The following is a 24,509-nucleotide window of genomic DNA, read 5'->3' as shown; positions in this document are numbered from 1 at the left end:
CCAGATGAGCCCTGGCATGTTGTGGCAGTAAGTGTCACTCGAAAAACTTTGAGAACATGCTCTAGGTCAGTTCTGTCGGAAGCCAGCCATGATGGTTGGCTGCCAAGGTTACACCAGGTTGACTGTAATATCCAGGTGACGTCCCATTTCCCAGCCATCCTTGTGATAAGCAAATTTCCAAGTGCCTGGAGGCATTGCACATGAAGTAACTGAAGGATAGGTCTCTGATGCATCCATAGGTGTAGTTCGTAAATAAATCTGATTTCAAAAGCACATAGTATTTAAAAGTATTACCAGTTGTCATTATGTTGTTATGATTCTTAAAGTACTTTGGTGTTTTCTTAAGCTACCATCTTCTGGAACTGGGTACTAAACAAGAGAATCCTGGGTTCTTTTTATAAGCACAGGAAGTTTCTCATACTCCTGCAGAAACCCTGTAAAGTCTTGAACGGCTCTGAAACTAGAAAACAAACAAGAAGCACCTTAAATTTGGAAAATTAACTGAAGTGTCTTAAATTTTTGGAGACCTATTTCAGATTTTCTGTATGATGTACTGTTAATATTGGCTAATGTCAGTGGACTGTGGCTCTGTTGTACTTTTCTGCATGATGCTTACTTGGACAGAAATAAATTCATTTTAGCAAATAGTTTACCAATTTGGGCCACTAAAGATAGGATCCCAAGGCATAATTAGATGCCTGTATTTAAATGCTCTGATTTCCAGAGGTGCTGACCCCTATCAGTTTCTGCTAAACCGAATTGTGAGTAATATCTGTGTTGAAAAACATAGTTTTTAGGTGTGTACTAGCTTGCTGATTGTGACTTCTAACTTTAGACAGAGGTATGCTTTGATACACTTGGATGAGCAAATGATCTTTTTAAAATTTCCAGATAGCAGAGTGATGGCGTTTTTTAAATTTGTTTAATCATTTGCTCTTTCTTTTTTTTTAATGAATAATCCCCTCTTCCTTTTCTGTCAAACAAGATTAAAGCAAAAATTAATAGATTTTAAGTTCTCTGGGAGAAGACTTATCTTCTTCCAGTGTTTGGTACCTAGCTTAAGTCCCTGATTCTGGGTCTGACAGCTATTCTGTGATAGGCAATAAATAAATGAAGAATGCCAATAATAAAGATGTAGCAACCACTTTCTGCTAGACAGCATTAAATGTAGATTAGTCAAATGTGGAAGGTTACTTATAATGAAACTGATACGCAAAAGTATATTTTCACTTCTGTAATCATGATTTTGCAAACATCTCTAGTGTGTTGCTTTTGTGTGTCTGAGTATCTGAATTTAGACATGGAAAAAGTTTCAATTTATGTGCTACTGTTTCAGTTTTAAGTTTACCACAGATGGCATTTTTTGCAGGGTTTGCTGATACAAATAAAAGTTTGGAAAAGGTCATTCATTGGGTATTTCTTTCGCACTGTAAACTACATGAATGCCTTTTCTCCAGGAAGCTTTTTTATGTATCAAAGCTAAGAAGATTTAGGTTTCATTTAGTTTGACCATGTTAACTATGAAACTACTTCTTAAGTATAAACTATCTTATAGTTGTCCAACTTGTATACCAGGCTGTGCAAATGCTCACAGATTAGAGGTGAATTCTACTTACAGACAGTTAGTAGTGCTAGTTACTATTAAAAAACCCTGACATTTCTGAGTGACTTGAAGATGCCCAAAGCATCAATGTTACCAAGCAACTAACTTCCAAAGACTACACTAACATAACACTTGGTGCAAATGTTAGTGGGATTTTGGTTTATGTTTATGGTCCTGTACTTGTCACCCATTACCTGTGCTCAAACAATAATCTTAATGATACTTTGTTTAAAAAAAAAAAAAGATTACCTACCTGTAAGTGTTTAGTGTAAAGTAAAATTACACTTGAAGGAAACAAAGACAACTTCAAATCTGTTTAGTTACTTTTTTTTATATTCCCTCCTGAAGTACCCTGCCAACTTGAGCTGTTTTATAATCACATTTTCCTGCTGCTAAAAAGTATTTTTCCTTTCCTCCCTTACAGTACTAAAAGGCTCACACAGGCAAGCGGGAGCTGACCAACGTAGTATCCAGGGAAAGAGTGAGGCTAAACTAATTACTTAGTTCAAATAACGGACTATGTATAAATTCCCTAACATGCTTCAAACAGAAGTGCTCTTTCACCTCTGCTGGGTTTTCCCGGGGCAGGGGAGGAATGCACTGCCTGCATTCCTGCGTGACCCTTGCTGGGACGAGATGAGTGGGGCCAGAAGGTGCCTCTTGGCAGCTCTTCACAGGCACTGGCCGTGGATGGAGAAGGAGCAGCGTGTTCCTGCAGGCTGACAGCAGGTCTCTGGGTTTCCCCATGTCCAGAATATATGGAGCTGACAACAGACTGTGACTCCTGACTTGGTCCATTCATCCGTTTTATCTTTGCCTTATTCTATGGAAAAAGCTTAAGTGCTGTGGTGGTCGGTAATCTTGGAGGAGCCTAGACAGGCTGAGTCTAGAACTAGTAAACATCGATCATGCCACTGACTCAGTTTTTTATTAGCAGACTAGTTTTTAGCATTGTCTTTTGAATTCTTGCTGCCAACTTTAGGGACGGGTTCGTCACATGGTTAGGAGCTTGTCGTCAGAAATTAGATTTCATACGTAGGAACATAATTTTTTGCAGTACTTTTTCCAATTGTGGAAGTTCAGCTAGAGTAAAATTGTATCCTCTTCTTCATAGCCACCGATTAGAGTGACCTGTTTCCAATTAAGGGGCAGGATAATGTTGTCATATCCATTTAAGAGGATTTAAACATCTGTCATTCTCTTGAGTTTCAGCATTTATTGCACATGAAAAATATGTGCTGGAAATGTAACAGTAGAAAAGAAATTTGTTATTGTCATGACTAAATTGTTGCAGATCGGGCAGCATCTCGGTTTTGCTTCTCGGATTTAAAAGCATGGATATCCAGATGAAAAGCTTGATGGAGTTTGTTGTGTGACAGTCTTCTTATATAATATCTGGCAATGTCGTTGCACTTGGCTGGCTGACATGATAGTTTAATTGGTTCTTATGCTCCCAGATCTTCCTAGGAAAATCCAAGGGCTGGGTAGCTCTTTAGAGTGCTGCTTCTGATGAAGATTACAATTAAGGAGCAGCTGTTAGCAAGAAAAAGCTTGTTGGGTGCAGCATCAGGAAATTTTTTATTCATCAAGGATTTTGGTTAGTACAGTGGTAAAGGGATACTAATAAAGTGGTGAGCATGAATTTGAGTTAATGCATATTTGTGTGGGTTCCCCAATTTTGTTGTGCTTCATAACAAGAGAAAAGGAAGAGGACTGTGGAGATAAGGAAGGACTACCTTCACAGGCACACTCCTCCCTTTCCACGCACTGAAGCTAGCCCAAAAGGATTTTAAAACCTCTGGGCAGGAGTGCAGTTCCCTGTGCACAACCTTACTTGCTCCCATGTAAGACTACTCATGCTTCTGGAAAACAGCAGACTTCCCCTTGGGTAACCACAGTGATGAGTGCGGGGGTGTGTGTGTGTATGTATATTAATTATTTTTCATATATATATAAAACAAGGAGATAGCACTTTGCTGGCTATACTGTGCAAGGACTTGCTGCAGTGAGCTAACAGGTGAAAGTTGCTCTCATGCAGACAGCTTGCACCAACCCCTCCTTACCATTTATGAACACTTCCATCTTCTCAGAAATGAGTGGATGGAGTAGTGGTGCCAGTTTGGCATTGGCTGCATCTCTTCTGTGCAAACGTGTGCTGCTTCCATAGGAACTGTTGGGTTGATTTCAAATGAGAAGAATCGTGAAACGTCCCCTTCTTCTGCAGAGATAGTAAGTGGGGCCGTTGGTGGCACGACAGAGCTGGAGGTCTGTTGTTGAGAAAGAAGGAAATGTGGTGGGTGAGGCTCAAGGTGTCTGAGTTGTGAGCAGCCCCTTCTCCTTGTGTGGCTATGCAGGGGCAAGTGTTCGCCTCCCTGGGCCGTGATGAGCAGGTATTTGTGACTTGGAAACATCTTAACTGGGTGGTGGGATGAGCCCCTTCCAGTGGTCGGGGCACTTCTCAAACGGAGGGACACCAGACAGGCTATCCCATTCCACGCCAGTGGGAAGGAGCCTAGAGTTGCCACATCATGGTCGATACAAATAACACGGGCGTTTCAAGGCTCCAAAACCTGTCAGATCAGTCTGTATGTTAAATTTTAGAAAAAACTAATCGGTTTCTGCATCTTCCAATTAATGCTTCTTAAAAAGTCTGTGACGTGAGAGCTACATAAGAGGAATAGTGCCTCTCTGAGGGTTGCTATGATTTAACACTTGTCAGCTTTTTAGCTGCTTCTAGGATTGCATAGCTTTCCAGTCACAAAAAACTTGATAATTTTTTTCCATAAATATAGGCAAATGGTCCATACCAGCACACAAACAGTCCTTTCTGTAGCCTTTTTAATTATAGGAAAAATGACAGTACGAAAGATTCTTTCCTCTTAGTGTAATGGCACAGAATAATATAGACAAAATGTTACTGAGTAAATAACTAGGACTTGATGTGGGAAAATAACTTTACTTTCAACCACTGTAACAGAGGATTTGAAAATTATGAAGCTTTTCCAGCAGTTGAATTAGAGTTAAAATGCAAACATCAATATGTTTTTTTTGTGGCATTTACAAAAAATACTGGGTTTTTTTTTCCCCAAAGGTTTTAATTTGAAAAGGCTTCATGGACATGAGTACTTCATAACTTTTTGCTTAATAATAAAGGTGGAATTAATGGCTACTAAAAGGCATGATAAGTATCTAAATATTTGTGGCTCCTTGAGCCGAGAGCTCTTGCATTGTGTTCATAATAGCATGCTGCTGTAGTCAAGGTTAGACTGTAAGGTGTGAAACATTTTGGAGAGCAGTGGCCATTGGTTTGTTTTTTTTTCCTGTTTTTTTTTTTTTTCTCTGAAATACATTTTTTGTTGTCTAAAGTTTTGGTACAATGAATGTGGCATTTGCTGAAACGTCAATTCAGCCTCTGCCTCATAAAGAAACTGCACTAAGAAACTGTTCTGTTTCGGTTACGTTAGTAGGGGTTTTGGCATCATCTGCCAAAACTTTCCATGTTTTAGGCGACTTACCATAGATAGAATTAAGTGTATTATGGATGGATATGTCCTGTACTCATTTATTTTTTTTAAATAGAGCGTATGTCATTAGAAGTTGATCCAAGATGTAGTTAATCTGCAGCCCATCCGCTGTGTGGCTGCAAATCTGAATTTACAAGGCAAGGTAAGGCATGACAGAAAGTGATGCTACTCATCCTGCTTTGAAACTGTGTGAGCAGGCCAGTGGCCAGCACCTGCCTGTTGAGCGGGGGTTCAGCTGCAGCTTCCCCGTGGCTGCCCTGATATGTGCCTGGTACACTGCTCTGCTAGGGCAAGTTCTGCCTGTCGTTGGCTCTGCTTACCTGCTACGGGTGTGGAGATGGACCTGCACAGGCAATAGTATCATCTGCCCTAAATCACAAGCAACACTGGGTCAAGCTGATGTGCAGGGCCTGTTTATGAGATCAGCTACAAATATAATTTAAACACTTTGCTATGTCTATTAATTAGGTGGTAACCCACTAATATATAATCAGCTAATGAATTTGAGCTGACTAAGTACTTCTATAAGATCCCTCAGCAAGACAATGTTTAGCTAAACCCTCTGCTCATAATTGCTATGGGAAAGGCTGCTGGTTTATGCATTTGTGCTGTTGGTTATGTTTGGGGAGGGAAAGCAAAGAGGGCAAAGGAAAGCTGATCTGGAAGCAGACCTTCCAGTTAAATTTGACTGATTTTGGTCTTTATTATAGATCAGAATTATCAGGGTTGCAATTAAAATACATGTAGTTCTGCATATTAAGAGTTCATTTTTCTTGGTCAAGGATAGTTTCTAATTTGTACAAAGAGTACAGAAGTAGCTTACAGATCTATTTAAAATGGTTCAAAATATAAAGCATGTAACAGCAGTATCTGAGTTAGCCTCTCACCTGTGAAACAATACAGATCTTTAAGGTCCCTTTTTCATCTATTTGTACGGCAAGTTACATTAAAAAAAAAATTGCCTGTGCTGTGCTACAGTGATAAACAGTGACACTCACGTCACTGTTGACAGGTCAGAAGTATTTCTGTTTCACAGTTTGGGAACTGAGGTGGAGTGGTTAAGATGTGTTTGTGGCGAACTGGAAACATACTTCTGAGCATCTTGCTGATGCTTTCATGTGTTCAGCCGTGCTGTCCAGTTAGTGTCTGCACGGCACAGCTCGGTGACAGGACCCCCTGCATTCCCCACTGCATACAATCACGTGTTAAGTTAGGTTTTCAGCTGGAAAGATCACTCATTAGCAGATTTCCTGAATGTCAGAATGCAATCCACTCTCATCAACACTAGACTTTGGCAAAATGTTAAGCGGACAGCAATTACTTTAATGTGCAATAGTCCAGGCTGGTTTTCAAGCTCTGCCATCATTGTTCCTCACTAATTTAATGTGTGTTAATGGTAGCTTTCACTTGCCTCTGTTCATAAGCACCATATACTAACCAGTGGTATTTTCTTTTTGCCTGAAGTTTTGTCTTTTTGAAGAAATTTAGAAACAGGTTTTCCAAAGTCATATAAAGCAATCAAAACAAGTCAGTGTTCATTTTATTCTGGAATAAACAGCTGGACCTTACAGGAAATGTCTATGGTTAACTGCTACCTTGTAACCATTCCACTTACATGAGTGATATTCCCCAGGTACATAAAGCCAGGAGTATTGTTTGATGGATATGATGATGTGTGGTTTTTAATTGAAGTAGTTTAAATGATTGAAAGGACCTGTTCAAGCAGGTGTTAACATATTTAAACCAGGGCTGTCTGATCTTCTCGTGGCTAAGGTTGACTCTGCAGCCTTAATGCAGTAATTTTACCCAGAATTACAGACAACCTCATGCTGCCAGCTGAGATAGTAACATTTTCCTAAACATTATTTTTGTGATTCAGAATGAACAGTTGTAACAAAGATGTCTCTTCTAATGGCCAAGAGCAAAATGACTAACAATATATTTTAAGTACCATAAATCAAATTTTAAGAGGAGAACTGCCAAGTGGATAGGCAGAATTTTATCATAAAATACCCTTCTCTTGCTGTATATTGATTCCTTTCAATAGATTCAGGATGGCAGCACTGCACCATTCGGTACTGAAAAGTTATTTTAGCTGCAGAGAGTAGAAATGAAGGTGTCAAATATTTTTTCTTACCTTTTCTAAAGGTGTATATTATGCACTGTGGAATGTAAACTGAAAGGTACCTTACCCTGAACATTTCTATTATGTGGAAACAATGATTTTCATAATACATCAGCCACACATTGGAGCTTTAAAGAGTGATCTAAATGAAGAGTAATTTTTGCAAAGTGGGAATAAGATTCACGTGTACTCACTGACACAGGGAAGTTGTTAGTTTTCAGAGCTGATCTGAATAAAAAAAAGGATAAACACCCAAGGTGACATTTTGGCTGTGCTCTTTAGCGTTGTTTCTACAAAAGTCATCCCTGGGACACTGAAAAAGTAGTGCAACTCTAGCAGGAAAGAATGGTGAGCAGAAGGCACAATAGGGATTCGTGTAAGAACAAAAGAAATAGCAAGATAGTGCTGTTTCGTTAATAGAGCAAGAAAGAATTTGAAGAGCAGAAACAACTGAAAAGTAGGCTGCCAAGTAGATGTTGTGGACTTGAGCATCTTTGAGCGTATTGTAATGAAAAATGGGTAAGATGGACTAGAAAATAAACTTTTTATGCACACAATCTTTTGAGCAATTAACATATTTTCTATGTTTGAAATTTGCCAAACTTTACTGGGGCCGTGATAAGTAATGACAAATACAAGGAATGGTTGAATTTTAATTTTTGTTTTTAAGATTTGATAACTTTTGCTTTTGAGAAAAAAAGATTTGCTTTACTGTGTGCATCTTTAAATTATTTTGAAGGATAATGGCTGGGCTCAGCTTTGCTACTGCTGAGTTTGCAGGTGGTTGGAGCTCTTGAGTGTGTCAGGAGTATTGTGAATCTTTGGCTATTGTTGGTAAGCTTTATTGCCACAAGCATGTCATTGGTGACTTAGTTACCTATTGCACGGTGAGTAAGCTCTGGAACATTAGAAGTAATGTGTGGGTAGCGTGGGAATTACCATACGTTTGGTTTTGGCCATGTATTCCCTGTGCGCAAAAGGACCTCCGCTACAAGGACACATGAAACAAAATGTTTTCAGTTTAGTAGCTGGAATGAATGAAACAAGCTATAAAATACTGGAATTACATTTGAAAGTTAACGATGAGCATGTTTGTAAGGATGTTTTTTACTGTGCTCTTGTTATGTGATTTAAAATGCTGACCTCTGATGCTCAATAGCAGCATCTCAGAATCAGGGGTACTTGAGACCTTGAAAAATGCAGTATTTATTTTGCTTTCTAAAGGTGGTTCCCTGGGATTCTCCCTTCTTAGCCTTAGCTTACCTATGTTCAGCTTTTGCTGCCACAGAAAACTAGAGTTAAAAGGTCATCTTCAGCCGAACCCAGGTGCATTATCTGCATGCTGTGGAATGTGTCTTGCAGCAGCCCTTGTGTGCAGTGCTGCAAGGAGCATGCTCGGATTCCGCGGCATCTCAGTTCTCTGCTGCATGCTGATCACCTTGGCGGCAGCTGCTGGCTCCTGCCGCTGCTGCTGTGGATGCACGCTGTGCTGATGCAGGCACCATAATAGGAAGCACCTAGGCCTGTCATAAACAAACAGGTCTGGGGGGAAAAAAGTGCAAGCCTGACGTATGGTGTGGCCATAGCAACAAGCAGAGATGAGGGTGCCATTTTGGAGTAAATGCAAGCTAGTGTGGCTCAACAAGAAGCAAGTACCTTTGGATTTACAAAGCAGTTCTCTATATGCACGTCAGAGGTGTTCTGAAACACACTACTTGCAGGAAGACAGATTCCAAAAAACAAAATCTGACATTAAGTATGTAAGGGTGTCTTTAAATGAAGTTATTTTTCACTTGCAATGGAAGCTTTAGCCGGAAAATTTATAAGCATGTTTACTGCAGAGAAGTACTAATATGATTAATTATTTGACAAATCATAGACTATCTCTTTGGATACATAAACTTTTAAAGCCCAGAGCTCAGATCTCTTACTAAAATGACTGTGTTTTTCTTGTGCTATGAAGCATGGCCAAAGTTTTGTATGTCTCGATACTGGACCCAGGTAAGATTGCATTTCATAATTTGGTAATTAGTTGCTTTTTCCTCTTTTCTTAGCATAAGTGAAAACAAATATGTACTTTTTCCAGCTGGGAGAGATTTTTTTGCAGCTCTTTTTGGTTGTTGCTGAAAAGGTTTCAGAGGCTTTATTATGGGAGAGCTCTTAAAGCTCGTAACTGTGAAGATGATGCAGTTGGTCGAATGATAGTCAGAGCTTGGTATTTCTAGCACAGCATTCAGCACATCCCTGCTTACAGAACTTGATTTTTAAAATGGAATGACTAAATTTTAAATACAAGAAGATAAAGTGATCTGGAAAACTTCTGCAGAAACAAATCTTGGCATTTGGGGGCTAAAACTTAAGTAATGATTTTCCTTTGGTGGTTAGGAATGTACATCTGTAACCTGATCTTTGTTTCACAGAGCTATGAAAGAGATATTTGCTATAGGAATGATGTAACAATACAAAATAAAACTGTGCTGTTGGGATAAAGTAGAACTGCAGGAAGAAAAAAATTTAGTAACTGTGTTGTAGTGAATTTTTTACCTTTCCCGGTCAATACTATTCCTGTGCTTATGTGTCTTTTAGATTTTACAAATGTGGTGTAAATAACTGCATGATGATGTACGTAGGGGTTTTAGGTTTGTTCTGGCAATTATTGTCAGAGCTTGAAAAATGTCCCGGTCATAGAAAACTCAAGGTGCCTGAGTGACCCAAGTGGAGGATGAGAGGACAGGTGTTGGTCTTACACCTTGTTACACCCTGTCATTTGAATAGTGTGCCTAGGTATGAAACCATGCCTTAATTGCTCTTGAGGGAGGAGTCATCTGGGGTTTGTTTTTGTGTTCTTTTTTTGGTTCCTTCTACAGTGTCTTGGCTGTTGTGAAATAGCACGATCTACACAGGTCTATCTGTTCCCCAATCTGTCTTCTCACCCCGCATCCTGCCTGGTGATGGTCTCTTACCTTCTCTGATGCACATAGCTTTGAACAGTGGAGTCATGCTGACCCACACTGCATCTGCTGGGTGGCTTGCTCATGGGCTTATACATGGAAGCAGTGGACGTGATAAGATCATTTTGATTGGTACCTTTTGACTATCAGGGACTTCAAGGAGTCTGTTTGCAGACTCGGATTAATAGCTTAGCTTTGCTTCATCGTCCTTTGTTTTTGGAAAATTTTCTGATCAAGACCTGGGACTTCATGTATTTATACTGTTATTTTAATATGAAGTGTTTATACAGCAGTACACTGAACAATGGATAAGGTAAATGTTTGCTCTAGTCAGGAGAAATGTGTGTTGTGCTTTCAGTGGAATGGGCAATACTGGGAGTTTGTATCACCTAATGCGTGCTGAGAAAACAGTCTACAAATCAACAGCATGTTTGGTTTTTAAAAGCTAGGAATATGCCTTTTAAACATGTAGTGTTAAATTAAGCAGTAATTAATAGAATAGGCATATCAGTCTTACGAAGTGGGTATGAACATTAACTTAATAACATCAATGAATATTAAAATGTTACATCCTAACTAATTTTTAATGAAATTTGCCTTAGACAAGACATAAACTCCCTAGTTAACTACACAGTCTGATACAGATGAACTGGACTTGTTACACCCTTTGAGTTTTATTCTCTAGTTTAGAGGCTGAGCAGAGGTACGGCATTGCGGGGGCTGGAAGGTGGTACTACTAGAGCATCGCTCCTGTTGCCCAGAGCATTTGAACAGTTTGTTCGGATTCAACTCAAACTTGATGTAATGCCTGCTGGGGCTAATGAGAGTCTTTAAATTTACTTCATCAGGCTGTGGATGGAGCCCATAGCCAGTTTTATTTAGCATTGTTATCTCTATGGTAAAGTGTTAGTAGAATAATCTGTTAGGCAGGGACTTCGGAAGACTGGCGGAAGTTTAATTTGTTGCAGGCTGTGAGCCTTTTTAACATTTCTGTCCTTTTGACGGCAAAAATGGGCTGGTGCGTGTGTGTGGGACCCGCGTATATGGGTATGTGTGTCTATATTTTGTATTCTTATTGCAAGTTCATCAGAGAATATACCCCAATCTAATGATGTATTTTTTTTTAAGTGGAACCTAATCAGTTTTCAGTGTGTGATGTAATTTTCAGGATTTTTAGTCTACCTTTGGTTTCTAACTTTGCATGAATGGCAGGGTTCATTACAGTTTAGTGTTCAGCAAAGAAAATAAGTGATCATGGGTTATCATTGATCAAACAGAGGTCTTGAATTGAAAATTATATTCTCTTTAGTGCTTTGCTATATTATAGAAATTCATAAGTGACCTAAATTATCAACATTAAAGCATATTAATCATACTAATGTACATTTATTCATAGTTAAATACAAAATATTCACTGGTATAAAAACCCTGAACAAAAGCAGCATTCACAAAAGGTGATTACTGTATGTTGTTACAATAGATACTGGAAATTGAAAATGCTAAAATGCAGCTTGTATTTAGCAAAGGAAATACTGATTTAGGAGTAGAATTATTTTCCTTGCAAATATGAATTTATTGGTGTTCTGTCAAACTGAGATTGCTCAGGAGCAACCCACAGTAACATTGCTGAGGGTGAGTACATTGACATGGCAAGTAAACCTTAATATCTATCCATACTATTTATTCTTCTAGAAAAGTTAGCGTGAAAATGTTCTCTACATTTGAACAACCAGTTGTAAATAATGCAAAAATAGTGTTTTTTAAAAAAAAAAAGCAGATGTTTAGTAAAAGGGTGCCTTTCACCTGAAATCCAGGTCTACAAAGTTAATGAGAAATGCGTGTTTATATATTGTGTGACTTGAGATCATCTTGTTGCTTTGTTTGGTCTTAGTTTTATTTTGTAACAAGAAATTAAATTCACCCAGGTGAGAGGGCTCCTACAAAATCCTCTCAGCTGCTGTGATGAGGCTGAATTGGAGACTAATAGGTGTAGGAGTTGTTCTTCAGCAGCTCCCTGTAGCTACCTTAAATAAAACTTAGTGCAAAACCAGCCATGTTTGGGAGGGCTCCTGAATGTAGCCCTTGGGTTCTGAGCTGGTGAGACCAGAACGAAGTCCAGCCTGGAGGGTACGTGAGCCTCGTAGCACAAGAGTGGTTCTGGTTTAATGACCCTGTCTCGCAACAGTCAGCAGCATGGGGTGGAAAGGAAGAAAATGTTCACAAGGTAGAGTGGCATTGCAAGCCTACGCTCATGGCAAAACTAGGCATCCAGTTGCATTTCCTGACCCTCAGTCGTTGTTCCTGATGCTTTCACTTTCCATGAGCACCCTCTCCCGAGCAAGTCTGATCCTTTTTATGTTCCTTCCTGTCTATATTGAGTGGTGAGCTGCATGGAAACTCCACTAGCCAGAGATGAAGGATGCTAACAATCCATTTCTTCAACTGCATCTTAGCTGTCAGTTGCTGCCCAGCTGAGACTTGTCTGTGACAGTGTGAGCACTTGCCTGTTCTGCTCCAGTGCAAGGTTAAACGGGGTTGCCAAACTGAAAGGCATCTGTCTGTGTTGGCATGGGGAGGCAGGGAGTGTTCTCTATCAGGTGTGGGTGCGTCACTCGTCCTTACCAGCACTTGGCCAACGCCTCCCCAGCGTGGCCTGGTCTGAACCTCCCAAGCCCTGGCCAAGTATGCAGACATCCACGGCTGGCAAATCCATGTCTATGCATGATCTGAACGCAGCAGCACCCCGTGATGCGCTGTCACCAAGAAGTCAGTGTCAAAGGGACACTCGGATCCATTGTGTAGGATAAGAAGCAAATTACTGGTATCAATAGTAAGGGAACATGAACATACCATGAGCTTCCTCATGCAAGTATTGAGACTTCTTGTAAGAGGAGTTTAAATCACGCAGGTAGTAAGTATGCAATTCAGGAAACTACAGAGGTGCCTCTGGCCTGGTTTCGTTATCTTGTCTCTGTCTCTGTTGTGTACCAGTAAGCCCAACCTCACAGTACACCTGACTGTGGGACTGGAAACCACTTGGGTTTTGTGCTTGTTTGCTTAATTTGACCTAGAGGCGTTTGGGTGAACCACTCACTCGGACAAAGAAAGAAGCATTACAGTTTTGTGTTTCCCTGTATGCATGAGACAAGGGTGTAATGGATGAGACTGTTGTTTCTCATGTTCTGGATGGATCTATCTTTGCTTCTTCTGAATGTATGTAGATTTAGAGCATGTTTAGAGCATCTAAATAAATAATCAAATGACACGTATGAAGGACATACTGGAATTAATATTAGTTGGAGGATAACCTTTGAGTTTTTCCTTGAAAGAACAATAACACTATCACGTGCACTTTAGTTGGAACAGCCACAGTTTAACTGAACCAACAAACTTGCATGAAACAACTTGCAGTCTGCTTTCAAAGTGTTGGTATCTACTGTGGATGTTTATATAAGGCGTGTTTATATCTGAGCTGTACTGAGCTCACTGCAGTGTTAGTTTGCAGTCCACAAGTCTCTGCTTTTGTCTGCAATATCATTGCTTTGTTGCTTTTTTGTTGTTTTTTTTTTAAAGGATCTTTTTTACCTTCTGTTTTTGTAAAATGAGCAATAGTATTTAGAAGGATAGGAAATAGTTTGGTTTATATTTGGCTTTATCATATATTAGAATTAGAAAAAAAAGTCATGTTTAATTTTTGTTTTTTCACAATAACTGTATGTTAAGCATGACTGTAGCTTTAAAAAAAAAAAAGATAATTAAAAGACTCATTTCTTTTAGTAAGAAATGGCAACCATTCAACAGGATTTCTGATGAACTGTTAAAGCATGTGCTTGGCCAGGTCTAGAGTAGGAACACCTCATTAAAATAAGAATGTCGTATTACAGGAGAAGTAAGATTAATCCAGCAATAACAGAGAAGCTGTTTTTTGTCCTTATACAGCAAGCCAGTTTTCTGTGTGAAATAGGCAATATCCGTAAAACTCAGTTTTTGCTGGTGTATCAGTCTTAACGTGAATGCACCATCGCAGCTCTGTGAGTGAAGTATTGCTCCTCTTTGCACATTTGTTAGACATAGCTGTCTGAAAAAATGCATGATGTGGGTACAAACATCTTTTGTGGCTATGCTACAGTAGATATTTACGGGGTAGGTATTCACTTGCAGAGTGCATATACATATATATATTAAAAATATAAGTTATTAAGATGCTTGTGCATTTTATATTCCTTTTATTACAGACTATTTCTTAGCCCAAACTGACACTCATGTTAAGGATAAAAACCCTTATAAAGGACAAAAGGAGTTACACTGATGTAGCTTGTAAATCTTACTTCTGGAAATAAGCTGTAGAAAAAGCACTTGCAGTGGGCATAGCTGGGATAACACGTACAAGTCACAGGAATTCCTGCGCTGCAGGGCACAGGCGGTTAGCTGGAGCTAAGAGCACATGTGTCTCTGTGGCACAAATATTTTTTTATTAACAGCAGCATTCCTTTGACATCGGTATTGCATAATTTTAGGTGCATTATTGAAGTGTTACGTCTTTGCAGTACCTCTGACACATTTACTCTTCTTTTTCTAAGTGCCTTTGGACTGCCTCTGCACAGCTGCACTGAAGTGGGCATAGCCACATGAAGGAGATGCACCTACTAGATCACGCTAGTCTTTTGAGTCAGATTAATTTTTCTTTGCTTTTTGTAAAGCATGTTAAAATGTCTGTAAAACATAGGAGCTTACTGCTGAGGAGCATAGGAGCAGCCCTGAGACTTCCCTTAGAGCAAAACTTGCCTGTTTTTTGTATTGGTTGCCCTGACAAAGCATCCTTGGCTAGGGCTGCACTTTGGGAATTGGGGAGTGGGTATCAATATGTTGTTTGGAAAATGTCCAGATCCAAAGCATGACAAAGAAGTGGCACCTCAGTGAAACACAAAAGTATGGTATAAGTTAATTGCGCAGCAGTATCTGAGGCTGAGATTTCCACCCGGCTTTCTTGCTGCACTTTGGCGGGAGGAGGTGGAGAGGCAGGGTGCATTTTTGTTTGCAGGTAAAGGGAAGGACTGAAGGTGATAGCAGTGCTCTGTCTGTTTGGTCATCATTGTTCCCAAGACAGGAATGGATATGTGTAATGGAAAGAATTGAGGAGAAAGACCAGAAATGGCAGTAGCAGATCCTCCCCAACAGCAGTCTCTAAGAAACAATGGACAAAAAAAAAAATGTGACTGAGTTGCTATGCCATCTGTGGATGCAATTTTAAGGAAGAAGCCCTATCTTTTTCTTTTGTCCCACAGCTGATTTATTTTTCACTTGGGGTTGTTCTGGGTTTTTGTGTTTTGGGTGTGGGTTTTTATTATTATTATTTTATTTTGGGAATTGTTATGGTTATCCACTGGCCTCTACAAGTCACCATATATAGAGAGATATAGGTATATATAGTTTACATAATACAAGCATTAAGGGAAGGGGAATAAATGTTGTTTCCCTTTCATACATCTTGGTTCCGCTCTTCCAAGAGAGGACTCTTCCTAAAATGAGGTTGGAAGGCCAAAGAGTGGGTCTCCTGATGGAGTTCAGAACTACTTCATTCTGAGACTTGGTTACAGTAAAGCCTGAGCAGCTTGTGTAAGAGGTGTGTTGAGACAAATCCTGGAAGTGAAGTGATAATTAAATAATTTCTATTCTGTTTTCCACTTCTTCATCCACACTAGTTTCTATAAAATACAAGAATTATTGTAAAGTAAACAAATTGCTGCCAGGGTATTGTAAGGGAACAAATCATTATAAAAGTCTAGGTTAGGGCCTTCTCCTGGTGGTATTTTGTGGCTTCTTCCAGAGCTGTTTTGAAATACTCATTTTAGATTGTTCCGTGCAAAGTTGGTTGGACGAATAATAGCAGGAGAAGCATGCCATGAAATAGCTTGCATAAATACGACGGATTTTTGCATATCAAATAGATATGAAAAATATGAAATCTGAAATCTCGGTTTGCTCCAGGTTCCCTGAGCTCATGTTCAGTGCAAACTGAGCGCCCGCTTGATTTGTATGCCAGCATCTTTTATAGATACAGAGAGAAACTTTGAGCAAAATGGTTTGGTGTCTTTTGAGAAATATGCTGATATGATGAATTAACTGAGTGGAGTAGGTATTTCCACTAACATTGCAATAATTTAAGCATAATTTTAAAAGATATTGCCTTAACACAGGATATTTATTTGATGCATATCCAGGCCAGAGGTACAACAACTCTGGTCTGTTGTTTCACGACTTCTTCTGTTGTGATGCAGGCATATTGTATTTTTGTATCAGTGTACTGTGCATATGTATTGACACATGCATAAAAAGATGATGTGTATTGTGCTTTTATGATGTGATACATATACATATCTATATATCCAGGTAAAGGTGGTTTTTTTCAATTGTATTTAGGGCAAAACTTGAAAAGCCTTCTGATCACATCGGGTACTGTTCACAATAGTAATTTCATGGACAAAACCACGGGATTTTGTTTGGCATTTCATTCTGTCACTTGGTAAGCACGGTAGAGAGAGAACCACCTGAGGTATTCATCACTGCTTTCTGCTAGGGCAACCACCTCCTCAAATCTGCTGTCATAACTGCAGCTGTCATCATACCCTGATGTGCTTTTGTCTGAGATAAATTAGATTTTACCAGTAGCTGTTCTGTAAAATCTCAGTTTTGTAAAATATATTTGTTGAAAGGAAACTCCATTTACTGCAGGGATTTGTTTAAGAAACCATTATATGTGTACTGTACTCTTCATTATGTAGAATTCCTGCAAGAAAATTGTGGGTGAATATTGCATCTTAAAGATCGCCAGTGGTCCCCAAAACATGGGTTGAAATAGGGTGTAATTTTTGTTGCTTGTGCAATGCTCAGGAGTGTCTATTGAAAAACTGCAGTTGTAGAGAATACCTGTAAAGGCCCTGCTGTAGTATGGTTGAAAATTAGTGGACCACATCATGAGATTTCTGGTCTGAAAGAAATGCGCTGCTATATATTCCTAGTTAATGCTTATATTATCGCTAGAGGGCAGTAAATACAAACACTGAATTATGTATTTTACCAGAAAGTCCTTTCTTCTTTTATTTCTTTTTCTTTTTTTATTAATAAAGGAGCCGAGCTCTTTCATGAACAAATCAGGTCTTGGGCTTTACTACGTATTTTCCTCTAAAATAGCTCAGAACATTGTCATCTCAATGTGTTCAGCAACATATTTGATGCATAAGAATGATATATTCCCAAATAAAAAATCTGTAAAATGATACAGTGTAGGCTATTCCATTGTGTTTAATGAATGTAATTCTGACAAGCAGGAAGCTGCCAAGAAAGCCTTTTTAAAGCAGTGTAATTATGCTACAGTTACGGTCCTTAAAGCTGAGACTCCTTCAGAAGAGTTAGGGATTTGTTCCAATTACAGGATTGGTTCTCAGCCGTGAGTGGAGTTCATCTCTTCTTGATATCAGTGTAAACACAACTTTGTCTCCACCCATGTTGCTGACTTAGTGTGTGTCAGCTGATGATTGCTGCAGCTGGAACAACTCTTTGTATTTGTAAAATAATTATTTTAAAAAATATAAGTTCTACATTTTCTCTCCTTTTAGTCAGGGAGTCTTAAGTGGAACCCAGAGAAGTTTGGTAAGGCTGGATGATTTGGCATAGTTTCCTTGTCCGTAGTTGTCCTGCTTCTTCCTCCAGTTCTAGTTTTTAGCTCTCTTTGAGTCCATCCACATACCCTTGGTTGCTTGGTTTGCCCTTGGATGAAATAACCATTCTTTGCTGCTGTGGTCTCCCAGCACTGAGCAGACTTTCCATTTTGTGGGGATGCTTTCGGCTGGAGTGCACGCTGGCATAAATGCTAGATGGAGTTGGCTAACACTGTGAAAACAGTCTTGTGTTTGTGACTGGTAGGAGCTGGATCTGAGATGGGTGGTTATTGCTGTTCTCTGGTGTGTGGAGGTCAGCCTAAAAATGTTTTTTGATGTTCTTAGACAGGCTTCTCATTTGGCTCATGAGATGTGTTCAGGCTGTCCCTGTTTGTAATGCATACAACCTTGCTGTGATACATTTAGCTGTCTTCCTCTTTACATTTTGGAGCTTACTAGACAGGTGTGCTGGATGTAGTGCACACTATGTTCAGTATTGGTTCTTAGACATCTCTTTGTAGGTTCCTAGTGCAGCTTCATAGTCAATCCATGGGTTGCAGTTGAGAGTTAAAAAGCACTGTTCTCCTGTCCTCAAAGCTAAGCACGTTTCTGCTGAAGCTCCCATACTACCCATTACTGACCTGTGGAAGGAAAGACCAAGAGTGTAAGTCTCCTGTGGGACAGTTAAAGAGTACTACAACTGAATCAGCAATGTGGCCCTTCACTCTTCTTCCTGTCCTTTTCCTCAAGCCTGAAACATTGCCATCTTACTTTTCTGTTGACTAAACCTTCAGGAATCTTTGCTTACTAATGAATTGATGGACGAGAAAGGAACAAAAATACTTTATTTCAGAGGATCAAGGTTTCTCCCAGGCTGCTGAGGATGCATTTCTCTTCCTTTTCCTTTTAAATGCATAAAGTTGCTTTCAAGCAGAAAATGTTCATAGATGTATGAACAGCCTTCATGATACAAGTTAGTTAGAAAGTAGAATTTCTAGAAGGATCATCAGCAATATGTTGGTTAAGTTGTTGCAGACTCATGGGACCAAATGTATTACTGGATGTCCTGTGTGTCTCAGGTGGCTGATTTGCAGAGAACTCTAGAAGTATTGAACAATGAAGAAATTTAATACCATAAAATAGGCTAGGTCTTGCAGAGCCTTACTTAAAACTGTCCCATTAGATGAAGACAGCCTGTTGATGGTTGTTAGAAATGGGTCAATAATCAAGTTCCTAAACCATTTAATGTGTCCTCTCTCAACGTTGGCATTGCTGTTGCAGGATATTACACAGTACTAAATCAAATGCCCTACAACAATCCACAAATATTACATGTTCAAAGACTTAAAATGATACTGACTGGCATTAACTACATTCCTATGTCAGTTCTTTATCAAGCAAATACCTATAATATATGTATTTCAACTTTTCCATTGTTTTACCCCAGGCTGATGTTTTGTGAAGTGGCCTAAAGTTGCCCAGCCACCTTGCTTGCAAATTTTGTGCCAATTAAAATTAATATTTTAATGTCCTTCAAAATTTTAATGTCCTTCAAAATTTACTAAAGCTGAACATTACCACTCCTGGGATCTCTGCCACCTCTTTTTATGATTCCTGTGGAGAAAGTTGTCCAGGCTTGTTGATAAAATAATGGCTAACGTTTTCTGTGGGTATTAAGGGACTTCCATAATCTTTCTGCCTTTCTGCTCATTAAAAACTTCCTTTTTTCCTGAATTATTTTGTTACTCAGTTACTGTCATTTCAAATTATAGCTTTCTCATTTCCATATTCTTTGCTTGATTGGAGTCATTGTAGACAAGTGTCATTATTCCCTTCTTTCCCCATGTTTTATCTTCACAGATATATGTGTGTATGAAAACAAATTTTTCCCTTTCATGTTGCTGGATTTCCACTTATCTCTAGCTTCTGTTTTTCTTATCTTGAATTACTCTAGGTAGTTAGTTGTGTGTGGCAGCTATTTGCTGTGCACTCATCTATCCACCATAACCTCCTCTAAAGCTAATTATTCACTCATTCCAACCAGGGAATTGAGGATGAAAATCAGCCAAAATGATTGCTGTAAATCAGCGCTGGTGTGAATTTTCCAGCTATAAATTTTGAAGATCATACTTTCACATGTAGCCAAAGTCAGAAGGCATGCTTTTTGAATCAGTGGAATTGTACTAGTACACAGGAATTGGTCGTTTTATGAGGTTAGGGTGTGGGTCTTGGGAAAAAACACGCAAAAATTAATAAGCTGTTAATATCACGTGGAATTTCCTATTATCAGTACAGCTAATATGCAGCTAAAATAAATTTTTGTAACATATGTACATTGGAGGAAAATGTTTTTTTCATGCGTTTACATCAAAATTATCTAGCTAATTTGCTCTATAAATACCATCCTTCATGGATGGTTCTGTCTTTTGTGTCTTATGGATGCGTCTTTGTCTCATACATTGGTGGGGAATAAAAATATTCAAGGAAGATTTTTTTTTTTAATACATGCTAAACAACTAGTGTAATTTATGTAGCGGTGATTTTAAATATGCCATATCTGAAACAAGTTATTTCCATGTGGGGACAGTTGTTAATAAGATCTAAGGAGGAACCAGCCTTAAAGTAACAAAGCAAGAGAAGTGATTTAAAAGCTTGGCTTTCCAATGTCTGTTTGTACTACCTATTGCAACCAAACTTTCATACCTTCTTCTTAAGTAGCCAGAAGTGTAATGGCTGTTATCTGACCATTTTCTAAGTCATGACTGAAATAGCCTTCTGAAGGGAAGCAGCATATTTTCAGTTCTCAGTGTTGGTGCAGGGTAGGTGGCAGCAGTGCTGTCTTGTGGGTAATCAAAAACAACACAGATGTAGACAAGCTTTATATTCAGTGTTACAAAGCTGAGCTGAAATATTTTCCAGAAATATTTTTAGGCTATTTTGATGTTTTTAATGAGTCTCTAATAACCCAGGTCTATTTTAAAAATGTAATTGTTTTATATTCATCTAGATCCAGGACAGGTATAACTGCATATTATACAGAAAATGCATCAGGAGTGTGTTCATTCACATGTTCTTTATTACCTGTTGTAAGGAAAACAATATGCTTTCTGTTTGAAAATACGTAACTGCTGGATGACCTGTATCCAGGTGTCGCATTTCTCTCCTGTAAGGAAGAAATTCATTAATATCATATTTTGCCCTGTTGATTTTTTGCAGGTTCTACTCTTTCTCAAGCATTTAGTGTTGCTGACATTGCTGTTTAGCATCACCCAGAGAAGTAGAAACCACTTCAGCCAAAACCTCCCTTATGACTGTTGTCAGTCAGCATCTTCCAGTGAATCAGCAGTGTGGACTTAGGCTGCACGCTCTACCTCATTCAGCTTGTCCTTAGATATTTGCCCATTGTCATATTAGGAAATTCTCCCTTCTTTTGATACAGCAAAAACTCAGAAATTTGCCGCAGTAGTGCATATGCTTTGCACAGAGTGATGCAAGATAATGCATTCCTCCTTTTAACTTTTGGTCTCTGAATGGCAGATGGTCGGATATTTTATCTGATGCTCTGAGTCAGCTCGCTGACACACTCCACTTTAAAATAACCCCTTTTTTTTTTAAGCTATGATGTATAGCTGTAATTGATTGTATTAATCTGCCAAGGCAGACAGAGCAAAAGTTGAACAAATACAGTGAGAAACTGAGGACTCTTTATTATCTTACTTCTGACTTCTCCATGGAAACTTAATGTTTACTGGGAATTGTAAGACACATGACTTGCTTTATCATAATAATAACTGCTTTTATCTCTTAAAATAAAAATGCAGTAGAAACTGGCAGACTGGCCCAATGGTCTAAGTAGATAACTTTTTAATGTAGATGGCATAAAAGCCAAAAACATTTTGATTGTTACAGTACATCAGAGACCTGTCAGGAAACCTGATAGCTCTATTTTTGCTGGTTTTTTCTTCACAAAAACCTCAAAATATACTTCCCTTCCGTATGAAAAATTAAGACTGCTAGGCAATCCACGTGAATATACACAATACTAATTTTAACTGCTACTGCTTGGATGGCATGTTCGTTGAAGAGAGCTGGTAAATGCTGCTGAAATGAGGAAACCTTAATCCAATTATTTTTGAATGGCATGTGAATGCTGCAGACGGGGATGCCGTTATCAAACGGTATTTGCTTAAAGAAAAAAAAAAAAAGGAATACCCGATGCCCACGAGAGTCTCTGGCACTGGCCAATGGGAAAATACTGTACATCATGTCACCAGCCCCTTGGATTTATATCTTTTAGGGTGACATACTATTGGCTGCTAGTTAGGCTCTATGGGAGGGATTACTGGCACTGTTCGTGGCTTCCCCTTCAGGTCCTTATTTGGTAGCTGTTGATAGAGCAAGTCTTTCCAGCAGCTGAACATCTTGACATCCATTATTCATTAAGTCCTGGTGTTCAGGAAATATGCATATTCCTAGCTCTTCAGATATTTCTTCAGCTTGTACAATATGTCTCTTCAACATTGCTTCTAAATGCTTGGAGTTTTACAAATGGCATTTATACAATCGGAAGACCACGCGGTTGGATTTCATTTCAGTATGCCTCCTGTGCACACAGTTGCTGAGAACCTGAAGATCAGCAAAAAGAATTAGAGATAAAAGAAGGAATCTTTCTTCTTGGAAGTCTTTTGCAGTATCAGATAGCAAAGAACTGATTAGCTTAGATTGGTAGTATAGGAAAAAAAAATCAAAAATGCCTGAGGCAAACTACTTACTCTCAGTTTCTTGGGGCTACATAAAGGTAGGATTTTGTTTTACCTTTAAGAACCTTGATTTGTGGTGCGTGATTGCATGATCACTGGAAAGCACGATTATTTGTGGGTGATACAACTATGTGTAATATGAATATAAAGTAAAAAATGGGAAAAGCAAGCTTTTGTTCAGCAATGAGAATGAACTGCACAGCATACACTCTTTCTTAGGAACTGTGCTGGGACTTTTAAAATAATATAGCTTCAGTGGATAATCAGGCCAATTTTAAAGCCAAAAAAATTCAGAAAAGTTTTGTGTTCTTTTAAAAAAGGATTGCTACAAAACTGTGTCTCTAGACATTAAAAGATTTAAATAAAAAAAACCAAAACACAGCCTCAAAACTGAGGTAGCATACAATAGGAGAGAGCATGAGTAAGGGGGCTGAGGATAATGGGCGAATACATGACTCATACTGGTTTTAACAGCTGAAGAAATGTGAAATTATCAACAGTCTGTTCCAGCAGCATTTTTTCGTAGCCTCTCTGTGTGACACAGCTTATTGATTAAACACTGGAAATTTGTCATCTTCTAATATTGTTCCGCATTATTATTTAGAGCAGCTTTGAACTAGCTTGAAAATGCAATACTGTTAGAATATGAAATTAAATAAGCTTTTATCTGTTTTCCATAAAGTTTTGCACCAAGGTATTAAATCAATATGCCTGTTAACATACCGAACTGAAATTCACTTAATACAAATCACGTTTGGGCTTTGTTTTAGCCCTACTTACATATTTGTGCTTAAAAAAATGATGTTGCCTCTATAATTGTAACCAAGTGTGTAAAAACAAAACAAAAAAAAACCCACAAAAAACCCATCACCTTGTGCTTGACATCCTATAACTGTTCCAAATCATCCTGTTTTAAAGAAAATTCTGATTTCTTTTGCACTAAATAACTCATGTTGAATTAAATTACTAAAAATAATACAAGCATTGTGTTCATGCATGACTGAATCTCATATGCGTGCTTGTAGTAATATCTACTTTTATCGTGGGTTTTACATTTCTACTTTTAAAAAAACCTTAATTTGGTCATTGTGTCCAATTAGGTCATTGTGACCATTCTCTGCTAATGCAGAATTGTTAAAGTACATTCTCAAGGATTTTGGTCCGTCATTTGTGAAGAAATTGGATCCCATTATGCCAGCTAGGTGGATTCCTTTTCGTTCACCAAAAGATAAGATGAATTACGTTCAGCTAAAAGTGAGGTATTTATTGTAATTTACTTATAAGTATTTCCTGCATTTCCAGGCAGCTGATCTCATGTTCTTACTTGCTAAATTAGAAAGATTCAATCATCAGTCTTAAAAAAATTCTTAACTCTTACTGTTTAGCCTTTAAAATTGATAGATTTTTTGCTAATTTAAGTTCAGCAGAGAGCATGGTAGCTATAATTGATTACACATGGAAGAAAAATGTCCTGTGTATAGACAGTGTCCTGTACTGTCTATACACAGTGATTTTAGATAAGAAGCTAAATAGTATTTGAACACCATTTTAGTACAGTGCTTTTTGAGTTCACTGTGTGCACACTGTAGGGAAAATGTAAGGGAGGCAAAGAAGGTCTGCTTTTTATGACATTCAAAACAGAGTTGATTTAGGGTATTTATGAAATTCTAAGGAAGAATGAAACGTTAGTCTCAGAGATCATTCTACATGTTTACATCCCTTACTATACATATACTTCTGTAATTTCTGTATGCTTCAGGCTGTACTTTATTATCTTCCATTAATTATATTTTGGAGAATGGTTGTCATGTGGAGCATTTACCCTTGGCTTTCATTGGGTATCTTTCCTTGAACCGATGAGCAAGCACCATTATCACTAGACCAGGCT

At 38.5% G+C, this 24,509-nt stretch overlaps 1 protein-coding gene across 4 annotated transcripts in view; it reads left to right on the top strand.

Moving 5' to 3' along the window:
• Positions 1 to 24,509, top strand: part of PDE4D (phosphodiesterase 4D) — a 367,272-nt gene that overhangs the window by 320,587 nt on the left and 22,176 nt on the right. Inside the window, exon 1 of one of the 4 annotated variants that reach the window (XM_009501958.2) lies at positions 22,281 to 22,659. The exons of the other annotated variants lie outside the window; for them this stretch is intronic. Within the exon in view, the coding sequence (XP_009500253.1) occupies positions 22,612 to 22,659 (48 nt within the window). The 5' untranslated portion in view covers positions 22,281 to 22,611. Of the gene's footprint in view, positions 1 to 22,280; positions 22,660 to 24,509 lie in introns of those variants that run through there. 4 annotated transcript variants of the gene reach the window in all.

This window comes from Phalacrocorax carbo, chromosome Z (genome assembly GCF_963921805.1).
Source record: "Phalacrocorax carbo chromosome Z, bPhaCar2.1, whole genome shotgun sequence".
Taxonomy (NCBI): Eukaryota; Metazoa; Chordata; class Aves; order Suliformes; family Phalacrocoracidae; genus Phalacrocorax; species Phalacrocorax carbo.
This window is presented reverse-complemented; position numbering and strand designations above follow the sequence as displayed.